The sequence below is a fragment of the Mustela putorius genome, unplaced genomic scaffold (assembly GCF_011764305.1).
Source record: "Mustela putorius furo isolate JIRA1106 unplaced genomic scaffold, ASM1176430v1.1 tig00537227_pilon_pilon_pilon, whole genome shotgun sequence".
Classification (NCBI taxonomy): domain Eukaryota; kingdom Metazoa; phylum Chordata; class Mammalia; order Carnivora; family Mustelidae; genus Mustela; species Mustela putorius.
The window spans coordinates 7,699,325-7,720,743 of NW_025422368.1; the positions used below are offsets into that span (position 1 = coordinate 7,699,325).

The following is a 21,419-nucleotide window of genomic DNA, read 5'->3' on the forward strand; positions in this document are numbered from 1 at the left end:
TGTTTCTACCTTCCCAGTTCTCCCTCTGGCCCTGCCTCCTCTAAGGTACCAGACTGGAACCCTGGAAACTACCAGCTCCTCAGCCGTGGGGCCCAGAACACCAGCTCACCACCGAAGGGATGTCTGGGAGTGGGGGAGGAAAAGACAGGAGTAAAAGTGAGGTTTCACAGGACTGAAGTGGGAAAAAATATTATCTATTCTCTTTTAGAATGAGACTGGACATTTAGAAGTCTAAAATGGTTAAAACCATATTATTGGAAATGCTGGAAAGTGTGCACCTCGATGCCAAAGATGCAAAATTCTGGGAGATGGGAAGATCCTTCTGTGGGCTAACTGGAGGCAAGTTGGGGAATGCAAGGGAGGCCTACAGAGAAGGTCGGAACCTAAGACAGATCCAGGGAAAGGAACAAAGGAACAAAAGAAAGTTTAAAGAGTGCCTTCTCAGTGATTTCCAAAGAGAATAACAAGTTGCCAGAAATTTGTCAAATAAACAAATGAAGAAAGATCTGCTTATGGTAATAAAATTAGCTGATACTAACATAGCACTTACTTTGCAACAAGTGCTACTGTAAATAAATGTTTTAGGCAAACCAACTTGCTTTATACTTCCGTGGATCCCAGGGGAGCTGGGCTACTGAGAACCCCATCTGACAGAGGGGTAACTTGCCCAAAACCCCACTGGTGGCAAGTAACAAAGATGGGATTTGAACCCTCAGCAGCTGGCTCCGGAAGGCATTAATTCACTCCTGCACCATTCTGTTTCCAACTGAGTTGAGGAGCCTGGCAAATGACAGATAGTCTTATCAGCTCTCTACTCAAGAGCATGTAAGGGGGGTTCCCATTCCTACAGGAGGCCCTGGCATGTGTGATCGATCAGACAGTGCTCTACTCGTGGAAAGCCTGGGGTCACCTATGCTGGGTCCAATCCAGTGTGGCTCTTACCTGAGAACCTCAAGAATGAGAACCAGGCCACTGTTAGCAAAAATGCGCCTCGTATTCGAAATGCTGTGTGGAGAATTGCAGATGCTTCCCGTGCCTAAACGGATTCCCAAGGGACCCAGAGGAGCTGATGTGTCCCACTCTGTTCCTCAAGGAAGGGAGATGTATGACAAAGGCCACATCCTAAAACTCAGCAAACAAAAAGACCCAACCAAAGACACAGCACCGTGCTCTGTGAGTGGGGAAATCATGGGCAAATGGGGCATTTATTTTAGAATAAGTCTGATAGTCTGGAACCCAGCAGGTGTGATTTACTTTAATTTTTCAGAACTATCTGAAAGGCTATAGTGTGCCACCACAAGATGGGTTGGTAGTAGAAGAATTGGGGATAGGGCCCGAGGACTATTTTGTCCTGAAAGATGAATGGGCTTCGAGAAGGAAATCAACAGCTGCCTATATGGGCATGTCTCCAGCTGGAGAAGTGTGAAGAGGAAGGTCTGGAAAACCATTAGGAGAATCTGATTTAGCATTTTATGGAATGCAGGAATGCAGGGTCTCCAAGGCTGTGTGTTCTCATAAAATGAGAGGAAGGCACCCCCAAAAGACCTTAGTGTTAGGAGAAAGCCATGTGAAGTTTCCATATTGCAAGCTTTGGTTCTACGCCTGTGCTGTTCAATGCTGTGACCACAGGTGACTATTTAAGTTGAAATTCATTAAAAGTAAATAAAAGGAAACATTTAGCTCTTCAGTGACACTAGCCACGTTTCCAGGGCAACGGGAACAGAGAGTCCAGACTCAGAGCATTTCCCTTGCTGCTTGAAACCCTGCTGGACAGGGCTGGTCTGCACACGGCGTTCTTACCTGGTACTAATCGTGTTGATCTGCTGAGCAGACAGCCACTCTGCTCGACTGTAGCTTTTCATAGAAGCTATGAAGGAAACATCCTCCCTTTACACCAGGCAAGGCTGGAACTGGGTGGCTGTGAACAGTTCTGCTCCTTAAAAGAGACAGAAAGGGAAATCACAGGCCATGGGGTTGAGAGCTCCCCAGCTTTATGTGACAGAAATGGCTCAGCAGCATGTGGGGAAAGATGGGTTCCTTCAGCCCTGGGGGGCACACAGATGGCTGGAGTGGCTCGAGTCTTCAGGTCGGTGACGCCTGCTTCAGCCAGGGCTCCTCAGAGGCTCTCTGCAGGGTGGGGTCTGTCTCCCAGCCCAAGGGAAGGTCTCGTCCTGCCTGTGTCCTGTCCGTTCAGTACCTAGTGTAGGCAAATCTGTGCCCAGGAGGATGAGAAGCAGTGGGTGGCAGGGGTCCCTGCTCCAGATGGCTGCAATCGTCTTGGAGTCTCCGTATTCAGACAGGTCATACAGGATGTATGAGGGAATGGCTAGTTGGGGTCCCAGGAAGCTGACTCTGAAACGCAGAATGAAGTACGAGGAGCTTACTGAAGAGAGGTGGCAGCAAATGGGTCAGGGACAGGGAGAAGTAGGGCCACGGTGTGATCTCAACTAGCACTGCTGGGGAGTTCTGAAACTGGGACCACCCTTCACAGGGCCCCAAGTTGAGGTGAGGAAGCCGGGGTTTTTTTTATCCCTGCATCAGCGAGTCACTGGATACAGGCCAGTCCCCAGGAAGAGAGTGTGACCTTGACAGGACCTTGAGCTCCTTGGCTCTTTTCAGCCAAAAGCAGGTAGGACTGGGGGTGTGTCTCTTCACAGTTTGTACAACCAGATGGGACCTTTCAGAGTGAGCTGCTCTGCTTGGGGAGGAGCCAGAAGGCTTCCAGGCCCTGCCCTTTGGCTCTCTGGTGGGGGGACCCCAATAGTCCCCTGAGCTCCCCTCCAGAGGAGAGTGTTCCTGGCATCTTCCCAGCTAGGGACGATCTAGTGCTCTTTTCCTAAATCATCTTGAACTTCACCACTAGGTGGTGCTACTGTCCTACAGGGATAGGCTTGAGCTACCTGCTTGGCCTCTTCCCCCTCTCCTCCCTCTGTTTCCTGCTCTGGCCTCTCTCCATCTCGGGAAAGCAGCTGAGATCCAGCAAGGTCCTGACTCCCCGCTGCTGGAGGCACCTGGTTGGTGCTGTTTCGGCCTCCTCATGCCAAGGACCAAGCAGGTTGGACAAGGGACCCGCTCTCTGGCTTCCCAGGTTATCCCTGGAATCACAGCTGCGGGGCATGGGGGTGCGAATCTGACACACCTTAGCCAAGGGCCCCCAAGACTGAGCTCTTGTGCCTCTGGACACCTTCCATGCTGGCTCCAGGTTCCCTCTGAGGTCCAGCCTGGTTGCGTTGGCTTTATTGCGTTCAAGCACAAGCACCAAACTCAGTGCTGGGGATACAGATGTGAGTAAGACAGTCACTGCCCCTCAAGAAAGGTGCAGTCCAGGAGGACAAGACAGACCTACAAACAGAGCATCCCCCAGCAACACGTGCAGAAGCCACCAAGCAGATGGAGAGTCGATCACTCAGCACCATAAACCATTGGGTCACCACCCTTGCTCTGGGGGAACTTGGGCAATTTTCTAAATTTTTGAGCCTCAGAATCTTCATCTACAGAATGGCAACAAAATAGTGCCTACCTCTGGTTTGCTGTTGTGATGGAATCTGTGTAAAAAACGAACCCCACTTCCTGGATGCAGCCATGACTCAGAAACCCTGGGCAACATCATTATTGGGCTTCAGAGCAGAGGGTAGTCCAGTGAGTTTCATTAGGAGTTGACATTGCTCCTATCCCCTGACCACGCATCCCCACTGAGCCCTCTGGACTCACGCCAGGTGGTCTCCTTGGCCTCAGGACTGGAGGGCTCCTGCTCCCCAAATAGCTGTTAGAGCCCAGGGAAGGAATCATTGTGTCATCTGGCCACCAGAGGGCAGGTGTGCAACTTAATAAGCCCAAAGCAGCCGCTACCTAAACCACCGGTGCTCTGAGGAGAGGTGAGGGAGATGGGAAGCCGGGCACAGAAATCGGAAACACATGGTACTCTAGATAAATATTGTCTCCAACTTCTTCCAATGACGCTCTTTCTTTACCAGTGTCCACTAGATCCTTGCTCCTTTGGTGAGGTGGACAGCCCGCCACGATCCAGCCCGTCTGCCTGCCTCTCACGTGTCACTGTCCACACATGGAAACTCCAGCTACTGCTGGGTCCAGGCCCCTTGCAGGTCTCTGACTGTGCATGTGTCTTGGGGGCCAGCCTCTGCACCGGTGGTTCTCAGTGCTTTGGTCTTAGGACCCCCTCACACTACTAAAAATAAGGACCCAAAGAGCTTTTATGTATGTGGGATTGTGTCTACCCATATTGGCCATGTTGGAAATTTAAATTGAGACATTTTTTAAGTATTTATTAAATCTTTTAAAAGATTTTATTTATTTACTTGTGTGAGAGAGAGAGCATAAGCAAGGAGAATGGCAGGCCGAGGAAGAAGCAGGCTCCATGCTGAGCCGGGAACCCGATGCGGGGCTCGACTCCAGAACCCTGGGATCATGACCCGAGCTGAAGACAGATGCTTAACCGACTGAACCATCCAGGCATCCTTAAATTTTTTTTAAATTAAAAAAAAAGTAACAATAACGAATGGAAGTTAACATAAATAACACATTTTTTATTAAAAATAAATTTTTTCTGGATGCACCTGCATGGGTCAGTCAGTTAAATGTCCGCCCCTTGGTTTTGGCTCAGGCCTTGATCTGAGTCCCTTGTGGGGCTCCGTGCTCAGCGGGGAGTCTGCTCGAGACTGTCTCCCCCCACCCTTCCCCCACGCACCTGGGTGCCCTCTCTCTCTACAATAAATAAAGCTTTAAAAATAAATAAACAAATAACCTTTTTTCCAAAGCAAAACAATCTGTGGACAAGAAGGCATTGTTTTACAGCCTTGCGAGTCTCTACCGTTTGGCTCCATCGAAGGCAACTGGGGTCTCATATCTAGCTCTGCATTCCATCTGTTAGGGATATCACATACCATGAAACTTCTGGAAAACACCTCTGTATGCAGCGGAAGAATGAGAGTGAAAAGGCAAACCATGTCTTAGTTTTACGATGAAAGTAGTTTTGGCCTTGTGAGGGCCCTGCATGGAGCTCAGAGGCCCACAGGGATCCCCAGACTACACTCTGAGGCCCACACTGTACTTTTGTCTGTGCGGTTGTTTCCTGGGCCAGCCATGCCCTCCCCTCCTCCCTGATTCCCCGGTTTTCTCAACGGGGCTGATTCCAACTACTCCTGCCTTTGCAGGCTCAGGGTTCAAGTCTTTCACGAAATCTTTCCGGAACTTCCCTATGCCATACCCCACCCCTCGCCCTGTGCGTCCTACCCACTTCTGTGAGCTCGAAAAGATCTGGTCTTCACCATAGATGTTAAGGGGGGAAAAAAAATCTGCCTGGTCCCTGCTAGAAAATGAAATGCAAACGGACTTATGCAAATTTAAACACCTTCCCTTGAACTTTGGAAACTGAGAAGTTAAGACCCTGTGTGGCTTCAGAACCCGTATATGCTCAGTACCTACCTCTCCCTAAAGCATCTGCCACATCTTCCTCATTCCCCCATGTAGACGGTTTGTTTTTGGACCAAAATGTGGAACTCAGCATTTCTCTCGATTCCTACTTATCTGATTTGATTTATCCCACACCTTAGTCTGCTCAGATCCTTTGAATCCTCATTCTGTCATTTAATCTTCTGACCGTCACCCCTGGTCATATATCTTCTAAAACTTGGGTCTTCAGACCATGTATAGAGTTGACTGAGACCGAGCCAAAGGCTATGCCCTCCTGCGGGTTGACGTTAGTGCACCGGCCAGAAACACTTCGGTTCAGTTGTTCCCTGGGAGCAAGGGGAGGGGGTGGACAAGGAGGCGTTATGTCTCAGGAGAAGGGAGTAGTTGGAAAGACCCAGGCATCCACAGAACAGGGGAAATTGTCAATGTTTCCAAAGCCCAGCCCTCTTTGGAACCTAATAGTCTCCCCCAAGTCTGAACAGACTCTTACAGAATGAGACCAGAGCCAAGCCCTGGATCAGGGATCCAGGGATATCTGTTACAGGGAATGCAGGAAGAGATGGATCAAGTATCACGTTCCCAGCTGGACTGTTCTGCAAATTCTGTCTGAGCTGGACTCAAGGAAGAAAGGCATAGGCTCGGAGAAGAGGAAGGCTGTAGGCAGTGGGCAGAACGCTCTCTGGGGGTCCCTACCCTGAAGGAGAGTGGAGAAGTCCCACATAGCCCAGGTCAGCAACCCTTATTTAGCTTCATGAGACCTCCCCACTGCCCTTTGTACTTGTGCACAGAATCCTAAGGGGCGTCTAGAAAGGCCTGGGCCACTCTGACACCCCATCTAATTAAACGTCCTGCCGATACCTGTGAACACTTGCGGCAGCAGGCATGAGGCTAGGGCTGGGAGAGGGCTGGGGTCCTAACTGTGTCTGTTGCCTGCTTCTCTTCTTCCATTCGCCTACCCGGATGGGCCGGGTAGACCCCGCAGCCCGTCAGAAAAGGACCGGCAGCCCAGGTCAGCCCAGCCTGGGTGCGGAGGACTGTGAGCTCCCAGTTTAGAGTACCATTGAAACCCCCTCCTGTGTCCCCTCCGTTTCCTCCAGCCACCCCCAGCCCCACTCCCAGCTCCTTGGGTTTAAAGTTCTTTCCTCTCCCACCCTGGAGCCCCAGGGGAGCAGCAGGAGGGCATGGTGGGGCAGCCGGTGGTGGTGTTCGAGTGGGGATGGGGAGAAATGATAAAGGGGATGGGCAAGAAGCCAGCCCCACTTCCTCTCTGATAGGACCCCACCCCGGGTGCTCCCTGCCTTCAGCTGTGTTTAAGGGGAAGCCTTGAGGTGATGAGGAGTGGAGAGGAAGAAAGGGAGCAATGTCAGTAGACAGGACACCAGGGCCTTTGGAGAGGACCCATGCTTTGATGTTAGTTCATCCTCTGAGCAAATGCTTACCCAATTCCTCCTACCCTGGACCAGCATGATGCTGGGCTAAGAAGGCAGCATAGACAGAAGGAGCTCAGGGGCTCTCCCGCCCCCTCCCTCCATTCCTGGCCCCGGGGAAAGCAGCCAGGCTAGCAAGGAAGAGCATGGATTTCAACATTGGTTCTTCCTACTTGGGGTGGAATGACTTGAGGTCTCTGGGCCTCGGTTTCCTCGCCTATGAACTGCAACATGCATGACTAGGTATTTGCGAAGACGGAGGGAATGCATATGTAGGATTCAGAGGAGCGCCTGGCACCTAGCCAGTGTTAGCCTTCATTATTATAATTCTCCTCGCCTTCTGGGGATCCTCGCCTCTAAGTGAGGGTCCTCTTCCTTAAACAGAGCTCCCTCCCCTCAACACACACACATGGCCAAGGCAGGGTTGGAGGAGGTGGGGGTTGGATCTTGCAGGTGCACACCTGTCATGGAGGGCCACGCTGGTACCCCAAGGGAGCTCACTGCCCTGCTCACTCTCCCAGCTCCACACCTGCGGGCAGGGCAGCTTTTGTCTGGAGCAGAGCTCCCCAAGGCAGGAGGAGCTGGGGCTGGAGACCAGTTGACCATGCCTGGCCTGAGGGCACTCTGTTCTAGTCCGGGGCTCTGCTCCACCCCATTATCTCCTCCTGCAAAGCCTCCTCCACCCATCAACCCCCAACCGAGATTAGAGACCCTCAACTGTCTCCAACTGCTCTGATTCAGGGATAAGGCTGGACCCTTGTCCCCGCTGCTACACAGACACACACACAGAGACAGACACACACACACACACACACACACACACACACACACACACACACACCAGCCATCCCCATCTCGGTGCCATGGTGCAGGAGGCCTTCTGTTCTTTGGGTCCCAGGGAGCTAGGAGGCAGGTGTCCCCGGTGGGGAGAGATCTAAAGCCTCCCTCGGTCTTCCTCTTGATTCGGTGCTGCTAAGTCTTTCTTGTCTCTGCCTCTCTGTGTCTCTAGGCTGCTCTGGCTGTTTCTGCCTGTCTCAGGCTGCTCTTCCCCCACCCCCAGAGCACACCTGGCTCCTCACATCAGATAACCCAACCACAGCAGCTCCCCTCACCCCCACTCGGCTTCCAGTAGCCCCCTCCTCGCACTTTGCCCTCTTCCTCCTCCTCTTCCTTCCCTGCCTCCCCCACCTCATAGCTCCCTGACTCACCTAGATTCCGGGGTGGGGGGTGAGGTGGGGCGAACAAAGCTTTAAGGCCCTATTGGGTAATGAAGGTGCAAGAAGACAACTCTTTCTACCCCCCAACACATTCTCTCTCTCTCTCTCTCTCTCTCACACACACACACACACACACATACACACGCACACATACATACACTGTGGAAATTCTATACCCCCATGCCCTGTAGGAAACAGAGTGGGGGAGGGACCCAGGGACCAGCCTTGAGGTATGAGGAAAATCCAGCCTGAGGAAGTGAGGGGGTGGTGGTTGGGGGGCAGCTGCCTCTGTGTCTAGGGGCTCCACAGCTTCTAGGCCAAGAGAAACTTCTTCCCTTTTCCAGGGCTTCCTGTCTGTGAATGGTCACCTTCAGTCCCAACACCACATGCCTTCCCAGCACAGGGAAGTCACCTTCAGTCCCACCACGTGCCTCTCTCAGGCCAGGTCCTGGGCCGGGGAAGTGGATGGACTCCATCGGGGCCATTTGCAGCCCCTGCCTCCTGCTCCCCAACGAAGGCCAAGGAGGGAGGAGCTGGGGTGGGGTACTGTGGAGGAAAAGAGGCTGAGAGTGGGGGTTTTACCGCCAGCACTGGTAAGACCCATCGGGAAGGGGAGCGGTGGCACACAGGGGTGCTGGGACCAGGGGACCAGTAGGTGTCTGGTAGCTGGGGATGGAGGTTTTAATGCCTCTTGACAACAAGTGAATCATAGGCAAATGATGTGGAAATGATGGCATAAATAAAGATGTGTTATTTCAAGGCCCCAATATGTCAATGAAGGAAGAGAGCAGAGGGGGAGGAACGGCAGGCTGGCCAGGCCGGATGGTGCCCATAGGTGGGGCCCAGGTAGAGTTCCTGGGGGGGAGGGCTGTGGAGGTGATGGCCCACTCCCACCTCCCACCACCTTCAGGGAGACATGAAACGGAAGGTGACAACCACAGCCCACCAGCCCCTCCCCCAGGGCAGAGCAGTATTCACATTCCCCAAGCTCTGTGGTGATCCCCCAACCCTCCCCCGCCTCCCTGGGGCCATGGTGCCTGCTCTTGACTTCTCTGGGTCCTGTGCCCTGGGGTATGTCCCTCCGTGCCCAGGACAAGGTCTTGCCCCAATCCGTGACACAGGACTCAGTAAAGCTCCAGGAGCTTGGAACCCAGGCAGGGACTCAGAGTTTCTCCCATCAGGGAAGGGCTGAGCTAATGGCACAGTGACAGCACCTGGCAGGTACACAGAGTCCCGTAAATAAACTCAGGGAATGAACGAGATCATCACCTCCAGAAGGTGGTCAGGGCCCTCCGTGTAGCCCAGCCCAGGCTTCTGATCAACCTCCATCCCCACTCTCCACAGCCCCTGACAATGCTGACAATCCTTAAATGACTAGAAAAACACGTACACTCATACCACCTTACCTGATCAGTACCAGCTGTGTATTTCCTCTCTGTCTTTTCCTCTAAGCCCCTGTTGGGGTTTTTTTGGTAATACGGTTGCCATCACAGTTCACACACAAATCGATACTCTCTTGCGATGCTATGTTGCATTCATAAACATCTTTATAACGGCTTCATAATTTTCTATTAAGTGGAAATGTAACTTGCTTCACAATTTTCCAGTTGTAGGTGTTCAAATTGTTGGTAACTTTCCATATTCTAAACAATGCAGGGGTGAACGTCACTATGCCTGTATTCCACTCCCCCTCCTGAATTTTGGCTGCAGAAACCTGGTTTAGGGTACATTGGGTGGCGTAACTGAGCAAAGGGTGAGACCATTTTATAGCTCTTACTATCTGTCCCCAAATTCTTTTCAAACATGTAAATTTCACCACACTGTCACTAAGGCTGGGAAACAGTGTCTACCTCCCTCTTATTTTTTTTTTTAAATTTTATTTATTTATTAATTTATTTGATAGGCAGAGAGAGAGGAGGAAGCAGGCTCCCCACTGAGCAGAGAGCCCAATGTGGGGCTTGATGTGGGGCTGGATCCCAGGACCCTGGGATCACGACCTGAGCCGAAGGCAGAGGCTTAACCCACTGAGCCACCCAGGCGCCCCTACCTCCCTCTTATTTTAATTGGCATTCCTTTGATGGCGATCCCCACCTCCCCTACTAGCTGTATCTCCTCTTTCCCTGAAGAGTCTTTTGCTCTTTGAACGTCGGTCCACCACTCTTTTCGTGTTCATTATCAATTTGTGTCAGTTTCCGTCAGAATGGTTTTAAAGCATCCTCAGTCGCAGCAGAGGACAAACCTCCCCTTTCCCACCTTCTCTCCCACTTTGGATTCCGACACAGTATTTCCTCTTGCTTCTTTTAAATCTCTGACCGCTCCCTCTCGGCCTCGTTCATGGCCTGCAACCTCTCTGCCCACCCAGAAACTTGGTTTCTCTCATGCTCCTAGAGTTAGCCGTCTTTCCAATTCCCATCCCCTCCTTTCCCTGCTCTTATGATCTCATTCATTGCTACCAACAACTCCAGTTCTCACTGAGGACCCCAAATCTTTATTTTGCCTTCCCTCCTTAGATAGCAACTGTCCACTCGACTCCCCCTCCAGATGTCCCACCAGCATCTAAACTCCACAGATCCGCTGCTTGGCTGTATTTCCCCCCAAATTCACTTCTCCTCCCACACTGCCTAATTGTGCTGCCTGAATCCCTTTGGGTTTGCAGTTGTGTTTGGAAGGGGACAGAGAAGGGTAGAGGCTGGCCACCTGAAGAAGAAATAGGTTTCCTCCAACCTTCAACTTAGGGCAAGAGGTCGAGGAAGAGAAGGAGAAGACCGTTGTCTGGGAAGACGCTGTTCGGTGACTCAGTTTCCCTGCTTGCCTATATGCTAGGACTGGTTGCAGGTCTAGATGCTTGAAAATTGAAAAGTGGGTAGCCTCCCTCCTAGAGCCAATTAACACTTCACGTGGCCCTCACCTGCCACTCCTCCATTTCTGGAGCCTCTTCCCTAGCAAGGAGCTAGAAGGGCTGAAGAAGCAGCTCGGCTAGGGGCCAGCTAGACCTGGGCTGTTCACTACAGGGGCTGCTCGCCCTGGAAATGTGGCCGGCCAGGACTGCAGTGTGTGGCAAGGGGAGACCTCACACCGCTTTTGCAAGACATCACCTTAACAATATCTCTGTTTCAGTTACATGCTGAAACGATACTGTTTTACATACATTAGCTTCAATAGGCTGTTAAAATTCATTTCATCTATTTACTTTTACTTTGTTGGTGGGATGGTGGAAAATTTTAAATTACACATGTGGCTCACATTCGGTTTCTACTGGATGATGCTGGTCTAGACTTTTCCAGCAGGCAAAACACGGGGCTCAGGTCGAGAAGCAATGATGGGTCGTTGACGGATATCGCCACAGACCCCAGTGGAGATGTGGGCCAGCCAAAGCTCTGAACGGATGTTATCAACCAGTCAGACACCGAAGGACAGAGTCTCAGTGGCCAGTCTCTCTCAGGCAAAGCAAAGCAACATTTCTGGGAAGATTTCTTTAATCCTGGACTTCATGAAGCCCTCTGGCCTAGGGCTTGGCTACCCAGAGTGTCTCTGTGGATGCCGTTACTCCAGGAGAACAGTCACCCAGAGCTGCCCGCCCCCTACCCCAGCGCTTTGGATCTTTCTTTTTTTTTTTTTTTTTAAAGATTTTATTTATTTATTTGACAGAGAGAAATTACAAGTACACTGAGAGGCAGGCAGAGAGAGAGAGAAGGAAGCAGGCTCCCTGCTGAGCAGAGAGCCCGATGCGGGACTCGATCTCAGGACCCTGAGATCATGACCTGAGCCGAAGGCAGCGGCTTAACCCACTGAGCCACCCAGGCGCCCCGCTTTGGATCTTTCAACCCAATGGTTTGCAGGGAAGTTCATCATTCCACTGGGGCCAGGCCTGGGGCCTCTCCAGCAGCCCAGAGGCCTCCTTTCTCCTGTCTCAAGACCTCTTTCCCACCCGCCTGGGCTTAGGCTCAGCCCACCTGTGGTCTGGGAAGGGACGAGAGAGGAAGGTGGGTTAGACATAACACCCGGCTCTAGATACACCGCCTGCCTAGTATACATATTTTGAGCTCCATTTCTAATGCCCGTCCTTCCTGTCGTCCCACTGATAGGGGAACAGAAAGGGAACAGGAGAGGGCCGGGGTGGCAGCACCAGCCCACTGGACTTCCCTTGTCTGTTTGTCTCCCTCGCCTGTGCCCCAGCTGAGCCATAAGAGGGCCCTGGGTTCTGGGGCCACAGCCCGCATGGGTCTGCCCTTCCCTCCCCCTCCCAGATGGCTCCACCTCTCCCAGGTCCTGGCTGGGATCCGAAGGCCCCAGGCAAGTGGGGGAAGGGGAGCCACTCCTACTTTCCCAGCAGCTGCTGCTGCCTCTTCCTGTTTTGCTAAAACGCTGGCTCTGGACCCAAAGGGGTGGGGGAAGTCGTCGCCAGCCGCTCCCGCCCCCCAAAGGTCAACCTCATCCCCCTGGTCTTCTTAGCTAGTTATTTATAGCCCCCTAGGCCCTGGCTGAGGAGCTGGATCTCTCCTCCCTCAAATGTCAGCAGCTGTGAACATTGCCCCAGGGATGCAGCCAGATGTGCAGATCACTCCAGATGCTTGGTGCCAGGATTGGAGAGATGCAGCAGGGCCCTCTCTGCTGTCTGGTTGGCCGTTCCCAGCAGCCAGTCCATCCAAACTTCCCTCAACTGAGTCAACTCGGAACCCACACCTGTACCTCGGAAGGGTCTGGAAAGCTTGCACATAGTTCCCCATGGCCGCAGCCCTGCCAGGCTTCACTGTGTGCCCCAGAAGGGTTAGCTGGTGTGAGACTCTGCAGAGTTCTTTGCATAAATTAGGACAGTATTTATTTTGAGACTGAGTTTGTAAGGGGAAACTCTACAAACTTAGAGTTTGTAGCTTAGAGGGTGGCTTAGAGGGTCAGAGGGGACAGGACACTCAGGACACTGTCTTCTATAACTAACATCCACATTGGGCTCTGCCCCGAACACAGCCTAGTGAGGCCAAGCATTGCACAAAGCTTGACTCCCCATCCAGAGGGTCATCACAGCAACCCTAAGGAGGCACACACGACGTACCCATTTGGGGATGAGGAAATGAGCTTCCCAGAGGTCAAATAGCACACAGTGGGTAAGCAACAAACTCCAGCCCAAGCAGACTGACTCTAAACTCTTGCCTTGAATCACGATACAACATACCCTCTCTTCAGCAATACCTTTATAGATTTTTTTTTAAGATTTTATTTATTTTGACAGAAAGAGAGAGACAGTGAGAGAGGGAACACAAGCAGGGGGAGTGGGAGAGGGAGAAGCAAGCTTCTTGTCAAGCAGGGAGCCTAACTCGGGGCTTGATCCCAGGACTCTGGGATTATGACCTGAGCCAAAGACAGAGGCTTAATGACTGGGTCATTCAGGATCCCCTCCTTTACAGGTTTTTAAATATTTCCTTGAAAGCTCAGTGTAGAGAAGCGTGGAGCCCAGCCTCAGGGTCTGCCCAAGGAGGAGAGCAGGCGGCGTCTTCTCTGCCTCCTGTGCCCTCCTACCCCTAACCGCTCTGGGAGAGCTGGAGTGAGGGATGTAATGGGGGCAGAGACTTCTAGAATTACGGCTTCAGGCACAGAGGGCAGCAGGTCATTGCAAGACAACTGCCCTGGCCCATCGAGACCCCATTGTCCAGCAGGTCCCTTCAAACATGGAACTTCCATGACTCTGAACCCAGCGTATCCTTGAGGGCATGGGTGTGATTTCACTGGAAGAAAACGATTTCACTGGATGGTCATATGTAAGTGGGGCACTTCAAGGTCCTAGCAAGGAACCCTGTTCACATCCCGAGTAGCCAGCCTCACCCCATTCACCCTCCCCTCCGCTCCTTGCTCCTTTCTTGCCTCCACTCCCCTGACCTACAGAGACATCTTCTAAATCCACCCTGAAACACACCTCTTGGGACGATGGGTACAAGCCCGGAGGCCAGGACCTCTTCAAGGTCTTTCTAGAGGTGCTGAGGCCAGAGAGAAGTGCTTCCAAAAAAGAATCACCAAGACCCATAACCAAGTCAGAAACTGCCCTCCAGCCAATTTGGTAGTTGGGGCTGCAGAGGGTCCTGCTGGGGCCAGGGAGCGAGGCTGAAGGCCCCAGCCCCCCAGTGGGTGGACCTCAGCATCCCTGCAGGGCCACCCCCACCCCACCTCCAGAGCCAGTAACAGTGGGCTGGTCACAGAAAGGCATTTTGCTGCTCAGACGGATTTCTTCTTGCTCACAATTAGAGTATGGCCCAGTGGCTGCTTCCCTGACCATAATCTCTGCTGGCACTGGCATCTCCAGGGCTGGGCGGTGTGGGCTGTTAGCAGGAGGGCTGATCTGGAGGCTGGGACACCTGAGTTCTCTGCCTGCTCCCCGCCACTGATTAACCATGTCCTCTCCGGCAAGTTATTCCCCCAGGGGCCCACAGTTTCCTTATCTGTAAAAGGAACCGTTTGGATCAGATCAGTGTCCTAAACCTGAGGTTACTGGGTACTCTGCACTCCAGAGAGCCTGATGGAGTCTTTGAGGGGGGCCCAGAGATCTGTTTTTCACAGATCCTTCTAAGTGATTTTGATAACAATGTCAGTTTTGGGGGGATCCTACAGATGAGATAATCTTATAAATCTACTCACAGCTCTTAAAGAGCCAAGATGCTAGTAAACAGAACAATTGTCTCAAGAAGTTCCAGAGCTGTTGTTTTGGCAGTGGTGGGGGAGGGGGGGGACTTTACCTCCTTGTCCTGTCGTCTTCGTCATCATGACTATTATGATGATTTTGCCCCTGGTGTTCTTGTGGTGGAAGGATGTGGCGGGTCCCCATCTGTTTGTTTCCATCACTAATGGAGGCTCTGGCTCCAGGGGGCCCTGGCTTACCTCAAGGCTGGGAGTGGGGCTGGGAGAGAAGGGAAGGGTGGACGGGGCCTCTTGGCAAGAGAAGCTTTCTTTCCTTCTCTCCTGGGTGGAGTTTGGCTGGATGGGCCCTGGCACCGACCTCTGGGGCCAGGAGAGTGTCTTCCCACCCATATCCCTCCCCCACTTTCTATCTCAGCAGCCTCAGTGGTGACTGCCTTCTCCCCTCCTCCTGTCCTGACTTCCTCTCCAGATTCCCTGAGTCCTTACCAACCTCATTCCTGAGCCTCCCTAATCTGTTTGCCACCCCTCTGCTTCCTCGCCTCGCCTAGCACATGCCATTCTCCCCACCTGGAATGTCACCCCCCTCACCTCACACTGATTCACATTTCTGGGCTCCTCCAAAACCCAGCTCGAAACTTCCTACTTCATTCGGGTCCCAATCCGCTCAGGTCATCCCTCTTGGCCTGTGCACTCACGGACACTTGGAATAACAGGATTCGAAAAACGGCTTCGACTCAGCAAGATAAGCCGACGTGACCTAAACTGGCTCCCTCACTTGACGGATGAGAAAACCGAAGGCCAGAGAGGCTGTGACTTGGCCAAGGTCACACAGCAATGAGATGTTAAAAAGAGTTGTTTTCTTCCAAGAGGCTTTCAAGTATTTTATATTTTTGTTTCCTCAACACACTGTGATCAATAGGAGGGCAGAGATTGTGTTTTGTTTTTGCCTTTAATGTCCTTTATCTTCACTGTGGTATGTGCATGCACATGTGTGTGCTGTATCCAGGGGCTATCAGGACAATGATTCTAAAGCTCACAGTGTTTGGACATGTCCTTCCTGTGACCTCAGATCAGCCCTGTGAAGAAGAAGCCAAGATATTGCTATTTTACAGAGCAGAAGACTGAGACTGAGGCTCAGGAAGGTGTGGCTTGGGAATTTAATGGCAGAACTAGGTCCAGAACTCTAGTCAGCTGCCTCCCAACCCAGAGCCCTGAACCCCATAATGCCTTCCTTCCAGTTCTCTCCTGATAGTCCCGGCTGGGGCCCTGGAGTAGTCAAAGGGGTGACCTCTGCCATCTTTTGCATTCATTCTGTTTTCTTCATCTTAGGGTTAAGGAGACCCTGTCTTTGACTTCCTGCCCCTCCCCATCCTGTCCCACCGCTTTCCCTTGTGTCCCCTATATGTCATTGTTGGTACATAGACACATACACGTATACTAAGAACTGCAGGTGTCTAGGGCAACAGACCACAGGGGAAACCACATCACCTTTGTTGACACTGAAGGGGGACAAAGCGACAGGGTAAGGGACTCACTTCATTCCTTCCACCTGCCTTAGTCTCCACAGTTATCTGGTCTACCAACCAACCTGAGCCATCTGGACTTGTAGCCTCTTCTGGACTTAGCCACCCAATTCTGGCCCGGAAGACTGTATCCCCCCTTCCCTCCCATCTTGAAATCCGAGGTGGGGGGCCTGGCTGGCTGCACTCCTAGTCCTAACTGGAATACTCACATAGCTCCATAGCTCCTCTAATTCTGACTGTGTGATGCCGACAGAGAAAGGGGGGAGCCGGGGATGAGACGCTATGGCTGGGGTCAGTTGGGAGGTATATTTGGCTTCAAGAATGTCACACATAGATCAGCTGAGACCTCAAGCAGCCAGGTTTACACAAGGCCAGCAGCTTCTCCATTGTTCCGACCTGCCGTGAGATACTGCACAGGCTCTGAATCAGACATTCAGGATTAAGTCATTTTACTGGCTGTGTGGACTTGGGCAAATCATCTTGTCTTTCTGAACTTACGTCTGCTCATTGAAACAATGGGGATGATGACAAGATATAAGTGAAAGAACCTTGAGCAGCAAATGATACAAAGGAGACGCTCAGTAAATCCAAATTATCTTCCCTCCTTCCTTCCTTCCTGCCTTCCACTTGCTATATCTGGTCCCATGAAACCCTTTATTTGGATCTGGAGACCTACCTCCCCTATCAGTCCGCAAATCCCAAACCCTGTGAATTGGCATTTGATTCCAGGTTCAGAAACGGCAATGCAAGGCCCACCCCAACCCAGTGAAAACTGTGAGGTCTCACGGAGGCTGTGGGGAATGAGCAGTTTCTGATTGGCTTTGTGGGGAGTGTGTGGGAAGTGTGGGTTAGGGAAGAATTGTGGCTTTGGCTACCGCATCTAGAAGGCAGGGATGAAAGTGGTCTCAGAGCCCTGAGTGTAGACTGGATGACTTTCTAGAGCTTTGAATCCCTGACCCAGGGTGGGCACCCAATAATATTTGTTGAAGGAGCGAATGACTCCATCGCTTACTAGTTGGGTAACTTTGGTTCAGATTTTGTAACCCTAGTGGGCCATACTTTAAGTGTGAGCATAACAAGGATTATTAAGAATAAATGATCTAATGTCTGCCAAGAGGATGACATAAGCCTGCTACACGGCATATAGTTGTAAAGTACTCAAGTAAAGATAGGAGAGGAGAAGGAGAAGGTCAAGTAGGCCCAGAAGCCCAAAGAGAAGCAGAAGGGGTGTGCCCTGCAGCTTGGGACTGGCCAGAGACTCCAGGAAGACTCGAGGGAGCCAAGGCAGGTCGTATGGGGCTAAAGTCTTCTGCAAGGTGCTTGGCTGAGCCACCTGGGAGATAGGCCTGACTCCAGAGCTCTGCAGAGAAACTTCCCATGGTAACCAGGATAGAGGAGAGACAGGCAGCCTGCACTTTCCTGCCTCATGTCTCTCAGGGTTCCTGGGGCCTCTGTTACATCCAGCAAGGGGCATGGGACTTAGAACCTGGCTTAAGACCCTGCTTCCGGTGGGAGGGTGGTGGTGCTGGAGTGAAGAGTTCAGCTGTCCAGGGAGGGAGGGACACAGTCCAGCTTTCTGGGTGCTGGTCTTATATGTGGTCTTGCTGTCTACACTTTGGGGATGGTGAGTCCTGGTGTGTGTAGAAAGCACTGGATACTTGGGGGACAGACTGAGGCAGAGGGAGACAACCCTTTTTTGCTCCAATCTCTTAGAATTCAGTGATTAGGTCAAAAAGAAAAAGAAGGCTCAAAAGAAATACGTGAATGATGCACATGGCAGAAATGAGGCAACAGGGGCCTGATTTCAGTCCAGAAACTACTCCAGGAAGCCTGGGGTGTATTAAGGTGGGGGGATGGCAGAGTTAAGGGAGAGAGATGATGTGGGGGAGCGGAGAGGCTAGGAGTCTGAAGTAGCCAAGCAATTTTTCTGGAAGCCACGGGCACGAAGGAGGGATCTGGAAGGACCCAGTCATCTGGTTTGGAGGTGAGAGCTGGGAAGAATGCACCTGAGGCAGAAAAACATGCATCTTGCAGTGTCAGCATGGGGGGGTCATGGGGAAAAGGGGTGTCCAGCTCGGGAAGGAATGGTCCTTGACATCTGGGAACATCTGTCTCACTTCAGCAAAGAACTCAGAGAGAACTTGAGTTCTGTGCAAGCCATTTAGGAAGACACTGCAAGAAACTCACCCATGACTAAGGGATCAGGGGATGTCTACTCTTGAACATTCTTGGGAAGAAGGAGAGTTGAGACACGGAGACTAGGTGGATGAAAGTCAGTGCACAGAGCAAGACTGACTAAGTGCTGGTGGGGTCCTTTCACGGAGGGGGAGAATCCCTCTGGCTATGGGAATCCTGGAATGTCTCCAGGAGAAAGTGACTATAGACCCCTGAGAACTGGGAAGATTTCAACAGAAGCAGCAAGGGACAGGGAGGGCATCATTTGTGGAGGAAACATGATGAGCCAAAGTAAGGGAGTAGGAAAGCCTGAGGGCACGATGGGGTGCAGACAGTAGCCCAGTTTAGCTGAAATAATGCGAGAAATAACAGCAACTAATATTGTTGAGCACCAAGTACCAGGAGCCACTGGGCAGAAGAGCGAGAAAAAAATAGCGGGATATGGGTGGAGGGAGGGGTGTTTGCACAGTGTGCTGCCGTGCCATAGAAGGGCTTGGATGCCAGGCAAGGAGCTTGTGAGAGTAAGTTAACAAGAGCAGAGGGGTTGGATCTGCCTGCTGACTGAGCCCTGGGACAAGGAAAGGGACAGCTACAAGAGCCAGGAAGAAACAAGTGAGGAGGCCCAAGTTGCGCTTGTGCGAATGAGAGTCTGTAGTCAGAAGCTGGACCTTGCCATGTCCAAGCCCTCCTAGGCCACCATGGACTCTTGCTTCCCATGTGGTATGGCTCTGCTTCTGGCTCTGCCTCAGTTTCTCCTTCGGTAGAATAGTGAGGCTCTTGGGGTTCCAAGGATAGAGGGAGGTAGGATGGGTAGGAAGTCAGAGGGAAGCCGCATCCTGCCTTCTGGAGGTGACGCCTCCCATCACAGGAGAGTCTAGTGTTTTGGGCTGTGGACCTCTCCCCTTCCCAAAGCCAGTCTCTGTCTCCCACCCAGCACATTGCCAGAGGCCACGGAGCTGATAGGCTAGGCCAGGGAGCACAATGGGGAGGTCCTCAGACCCTGACCCCTGAGTCTGACCTTCTGGTCCTGTTAAGAGGTGGGGGCGGGATGGGGGGCAGGGAGTGCAGGAAGGACTGCTGCGCAAATCTGGACCAGAGCTGAGTTTACTAGCTGAGGGAGGGCTGGAGGCGGCTGCATTCCGACTCACAGACTGGAACATTTCTGTGATCCGCTGTAATGCACTGGGAGACACTGGGCACATTGCTGAAGTTTGACTCATAGGGACCGGGAGGGGGAAAGAAGGGGGGAGAGTTATGGGGGGGAGAGGAATGGGAGGAAGAGAGGAAGAGGAGAGGAGGGAAGGAAATCCCTTGAGAAATTTCTTTAAAAAAAGAAAACTTTCAAAATCAGCACCGCCCCCACCCCCTTTTTCTTTTAATAGGAACAGGCTGGACCCTTCTGTTCCCCTCGGCAGGCGTGGGGGGGGGGCAGAGGGGAGGGCTGGGCAGTGATTCAAATCAGATCCTGGAACTTTCCTCAGGCAAGTCGTGTTGATGAGGGGTATGGTGGAGGGGTGGACAGGGGTGTCCGTCTGGGATTCCTTGGCCGGGACTTGGGACTCCACGAGTGCCTCACGTCCCTGTGTGCGGCTGTTTGCTGGTGGGGCCGTAGGTGCACGCACTTGGGAGCCCGGGGGTCCCTCCCAGAAGTGTGTCTGTGCGAACGATTGTGCCCCTGTGTAAACAGGGCTGTGCGCTCGTGTACGCTGTGTATGCAAGGCTGCGTGCGCTCAGGTATCTGGGTTTCCGGGAATTGTGCGCGGGTCGGCGCGCGGCGCCTGGGGCTGGGCTGCAGCGCGGCGGCCGCGCGCGGGTCGGGGCCGCGTCCCGCGTTCCGGGTTCTACGCTGCCTCCCCGGCCGCTCTGGGTGTCCGCCCGCCGCCCGAGCGCCGCGCCGGGCAGTGTCTGCCGCGGTGGTGTGTCCCCGGGCCGCGAGCGCCTGCCCCCTCCCTCCCCTCCCCCTTGGCCCGCTCTCAGACTCAGATAAAGCATTTCCTTCCATTGTCATCCTACCCGGCCGGCCGGGCTGCCAGGGCCCTCCCCCTCCCGGCCCCCTCCCTTCCTCTCGCCGTCTCTCAGTCGCTCTGCAGCCGCCGGCGACTGGGGGGATGTGAGGCCGGCGCCCCAGCCCCCCGCCCCGCCATGAGCCCCCCGATCTGAGGGCCCCGGCCCCTGGATGCACAGCCCCGGCGCTGGTGAGTACTGGGCTGCGCCCCCCGCCCCGCCCGCCCCGCCCTGCGCGCGGCACCCAGCGCCGCCCGCCCCGGCTCGGGCTAGGCTCCGGCTCCGGCTCGGGCTCCGCGCGGCCCGCGCACTCCAGGCCCCCCGGCCGCGCCCGCCCCTCCCGGCTCCGCGGGGGCTCTGGCAGGTCCCCCCCACCCCGCCTCGGCCGGGGCCGGTTCCGGGGCCGGAGGGCTCGGGCCTCCCGCGGGGCGCCCACATCCGCCCGCCCCGGGGCAGCGACAGGCCCGAGGGAGGGAGTTGGAGGCCCCGGAACGCCGGCGCACAGGCCGGCGGTCCCATCACCCCCAAGCCCGGGGAGGACCGATCGGCTGACCGAGGGAGGGATAGAGGGCCGCCGCGGGGCCCGGGAGGGGGCGGTGCTCCGGGGCGGAAGGTTTGGAAGCGCGAGGGCAAAGGGCACGACCCACCGACTTGGGGCCCGGCTCTTGGCGCTGGACATCAGCGTCCCCATCCCGCGGGGCCCGGGAGGGCCGAATGCAGCCGATCCCACCGCAGGGGGTCCCGGACCGTGAGGTTTCTCTGAGCACCGCCCCCCACCCTTGCTCACCCATCAGGGCGAGGAGACACCTGTGCCCAAGTGAGCTGCTGAGGTGCCGGGAGCGGCGCGAGAGGGTGGGGACCACAAGACTGTGTACTGAGGGGTGGGGAACGGGATGTCCGCCCCCCAGGCCTGTGGTCTGTTGGTGCTGGGGAGCGTGAGCAGGGGGTAAATCTGGCAGCTCCGACGCCCTGAGTTCCATAGGCCCGTGACTAGGAGAGAGCCCGCTGGAGCTTGCAGG

General features: G+C 53.6%; 1 protein-coding gene across 6 annotated transcripts in view; it reads left to right on the forward strand.

Annotated features, from left to right (window-relative positions):
* The first annotated feature begins 19,079 nt into the window (after window positions 1–19,079).
* The window catches only part of HDAC7 (histone deacetylase 7), a 36,772-nt gene continuing 34,432 nt past the window's right edge, over window positions 19,080–21,419 (forward strand). The window contains exon 1 of one of the 6 annotated variants that reach the window (XM_013063002.2): window positions 19,080–19,116. In XM_013063002.2, the coding sequence (XP_012918456.1) occupies window positions 19,095–19,116 (22 nt within the window). In that variant the 5' untranslated portion in view covers window positions 19,080–19,094. Of the gene's footprint in view, window positions 19,117–20,405; window positions 20,592–20,872; window positions 21,218–21,419 lie in introns of those variants that run through there. The other 5 variants (XM_045073334.1, XR_006604691.1, XM_013063005.2 and 2 more) reach the window with 5 other exon arrangements.